This window comes from Cyprinodon variegatus, unplaced genomic scaffold, assembly GCF_000732505.1.
Source record: "Cyprinodon variegatus isolate N-32 unplaced genomic scaffold, C_variegatus-1.0 Scaffold328, whole genome shotgun sequence".
Taxonomy (NCBI): Eukaryota; Metazoa; Chordata; class Actinopteri; order Cyprinodontiformes; family Cyprinodontidae; genus Cyprinodon; species Cyprinodon variegatus.
Window position 1 is genome coordinate 189,673 of NW_015150781.1, and position 3,661 is coordinate 193,333.

At 35.9% G+C, this 3,661-nt stretch overlaps 1 protein-coding gene across 1 annotated transcript in view; it reads right to left on the reverse strand.

Annotated features, from left to right (window-relative positions):
- Nucleotides 1-3,661, reverse strand: part of LOC107091197 (Krueppel-like factor 5) — a 34,149-nt gene that overhangs the window by 12,942 nt on the left and 17,546 nt on the right. Inside the window, exon 3 of the mRNA XM_015384989.1 lies at nucleotides 444-503. Within this exon, the coding sequence (XP_015240475.1) occupies nucleotides 444-503 (60 nt within the window). The remainder of the gene's footprint in view (nucleotides 1-443; nucleotides 504-3,661) is intronic.

A 3,661-nucleotide genomic window follows, 5' to 3' on the forward strand; every position in this document is an offset into this window, starting at 1 on the left:
ACCATGGTAAAAGAAAGGTCTTAAACACTTTTCCCTGCTGTCTTTTTATTATTGCTAAGACCTCTAAATCGTGGAGTGAAGGAGAGCTCCCTGTCTGCAAACATTAGATACATATAGATTAAATAATCATACGAAGGAAGGAGGGAAAAAACAGAGGAAGGATGAATGGATAGAAAAAAAAAGCAGGATGGGAAGATTTAAAGAGAGGGGCAAGATTTTGAAAGGAAGTACTGAAAGCAGGGAAGAAGGAAAGAAGATAGTGAGAGGACAGAGGTTAGGTTGGAAAAAAGGAAAGATGAATAGATTGGATCTGATTTTAAAAAGCAGATCAACCGTTCCTCTAAAAACGGTTCGAGCTTCATGAGGAACTGATTGCAAATAAATACACCAACTTCCTGCCGTATCAGTCCGACTGCTCGTAGTGTTGGGATGAGTTTCCTCACCTGTGTGCGTCCTTTGGTGCGCCTTTAGATGGGAACTCTTTGTGTAAACTTTAGTGCAACCTGTGGAGAAAGTTTGGAGAAGACTATAAGCAAGATGTGGAGCAGAAACAGACTGATTGTCCTCTAACAGTCGGTGTGTGAACAAACTATGACTTCCCTTTAAATTAAATAGAATAGATCCCATTTCCAACACGTTTGAGGAATTTTAACAAGCATATTTATTTATTTTAACCATCATGGCAAGAGGCTGGAAGGCTGGAAGGCATTTTAACTTAAGAAAAGATTCAAGAGCTTAAACAAACTGCTTATATTGTAGTTGATCAACCTTTTATTCCATTAGCACTAAAAAAGATCCCTAAAAGCAGTAAATTATGCTGAAAACTTTGATGATTTCTGCTAGTTACCTTATGCAGGTATTTAGTATTTAAGACCCAGGTTTACTTTCTGCATATAAACTTTGCTGATTGGGTTTAAAATCAGCCTTTATCTGATAGTTTGCCTGGTTTCTGTGTCTGCTGTGTTATTAATAGCCTGCTGCTGGTGGGAAAATCTTTCCTAAATCGCTCTTAGCCAGTCTGTGTGGTTTTGCTTTTGGATTTCAGTTTGTTTATACAACAGCAACTTTGTCTGTAAATTAAAAGAAAAACTTGTTGGAGTGGTTGTGCAGAAACTTGCTGTTGTCAACTATTTGGTTATCAAACTGTTAAATCTTGCTGCATGCAGGATGCTGAGTGACAGCAGCCTGGGTTTGAGACGTCCGCCTAGAAGGAACGCAGCCGAGCTGAAAGGCTGAACCGTAGCGACGGCTCAGCGCGGCTGCAGGGTCCATGAAGAATATGCTGGTCCAGCCTGAAGTCTCACATTGGGACATTCTGACCCGACTTATGCCTATATTTTCATAATCATTTGCATTTAATACTCGGTCGGGCCTCTTTTTGCATGAATTACTGCATCGGTGCTGCTTGGCATGGAGGCGATCAACCAGTGATGCTCCGCAGGTGTTGATGAAACTCAGGTTGCTTTTAGGGGCCTTCATCTCCTCTACATCATAAGCCCCTCCTGCAGGAAGCATCACCAGCCTGGATTACTCCTTATATTATCTTTGGTGTTAAGGAGCCACATTCAGCCCAAAAATAAAGTTAGCATCAATTAGCATAAAAAGCTTCTCAGCAGAGAGAAGTGTGAAGCACCTAAAAGCTTCTTGGAAGAACCATGTCCTCCTGTCCTGATGTTCTGCTCAAAAACTGTTTTTCTACTTCATTTTTGCACCATATATATATATTAGTATTGAAATGCTCAGAACTTCCATGTCAATGCGTTTTTCTTTGCACCACATTTTTCTACATAATTTGCATTTGATCACTGCTGCACTTTATGAAAGGGAAATGCTAATTTCACTGCTAAGCTGCAGCTTATTAACGGTCTGAAAGCTGCACAAAACAAAATGTCTATTTTTATACACTGCAAAGGCAAAATGACAATAAAAGTTGTTCAAATCTAAGACTTTAATGAAAATTTGTTCAAATAAAGCCAAATACTCGATACTCAAATACAAGCATTGATTCTGTTCCTCTTCCCTCCACACTTTTAGCTTTTATCTGATAAGATTTTTGTTCTCTGAGAAACAGTTCAGTGTTTCTCTCTTTCTGATGTCAGGAATAACCAGGAGAAGTAAAATATTTCCTGAATCTGCTTTATATTAAAGCAGTTATTGCTGATCTCATGTGTAACTGTGTCTGGGTCATCAATTAGGGCTGAAACTAATGATTATTTTGCAAATCTATTCATTTGTTGATTATTTTTAAATTAATTGATTAATAATCAGATAGCAAAGGGTTGCTTAAAAGGAGTTTTTTGCTAAATCCACTTGAGGAGTTCTGGATAGAACATATTAACAGATGAAAAGGATTTTTACACTGGAAAAAATCTAATTCTAGGTAAGCCATTTGTTCTTGGATTGAGGAGGTAAAAGAGACATTTTGCCAATGGAACGAGACAATTTACACCTAAAATAAGAAAACACAATTGCATTGTCTCATTCCCAGTACATATTATCTAATTATCTTCTTTTAAGAGTAAAAACTCTCATTCCATTGGCAAACTATCTCATTTACAAGCTTAAATTAAGGGTAAATACACTTTATTTAAGAAATGTTTACTTATTTGTAGATCATTTTTCCAGTGTATATTGAATGCAAAATGTTAATTTTATTTTATTATTTTTTTTTACAATTTTGGTATAATTACTACTTTAAGTGGGTTAATCTTTCAGCTAAATGCATGTTTTAGAGTCTCTATTCTCCAGTTAACGATTATTACTAAATTAGTTGATGACTATTTCAATAATCGATTAATCGCCATTAATCCGATTAATTATTTCAGCGCTAATATCAATGAGATCTAATTTGAAACAGAAATTCACAGCTGTAGTTAATACCCTGGATGTGTGTGTGTGTGTGTGTGTGTGTCGGGCCTAAAGCTACTGATGAGGGGCGGGGGGGGGGCTGCCAAGTCTCCATCCTCTCCAGGTCACGACTATCGCTGATCTTTATTCACATTTCTTCCTTCCACTAAACTAGAGCTGGACATTAATTCAACATCAATACAGACTGCAATATAATTTAATTACATATCAGTAATATTACTTTTTTAATATTTTCATATAACTGTCTATCATTACATCTTTTCTCCCTTTTATGTAGTTTTTATGTGTCTAAAATGTTTTATTGGAGGAGTTTTATAAACGTGGACAAAAAAACGTTTGTACAGCGTTCTGCTGTTAGCATCTATGGCAGGTTTTATTTTATTTATATCAGTAATTTTATCAGTAAATCATTTTATGTTATCGACCTGAAATTATAAACTAAACGCGGTAAAAGTTTTAGCCACATAATCCAGCACTAAATTTAACCCTTTATCCACCTGCAGCTTCTTTGGCCACTAAAGAGGGAGTCATCAACCATTTACCGCTAGTAAGTAGACCGTAAGCCAGATTTACATATTTATACACAATATATACAGATTTAAATATATATAAACATACATACAATGATTTTATTGCAGAACCACTTCTGCAATAAAATTGTTTTTTTTCAATCCAGGTTTCAGAACAGAAAAGAATAAAATTATATTCTGAGTCTATATAATTTTACTAGGGATGCAGGATATTGGGATTTTGGCCGATATCCGATATGCCGATATTTTAAAACTCATGTAGC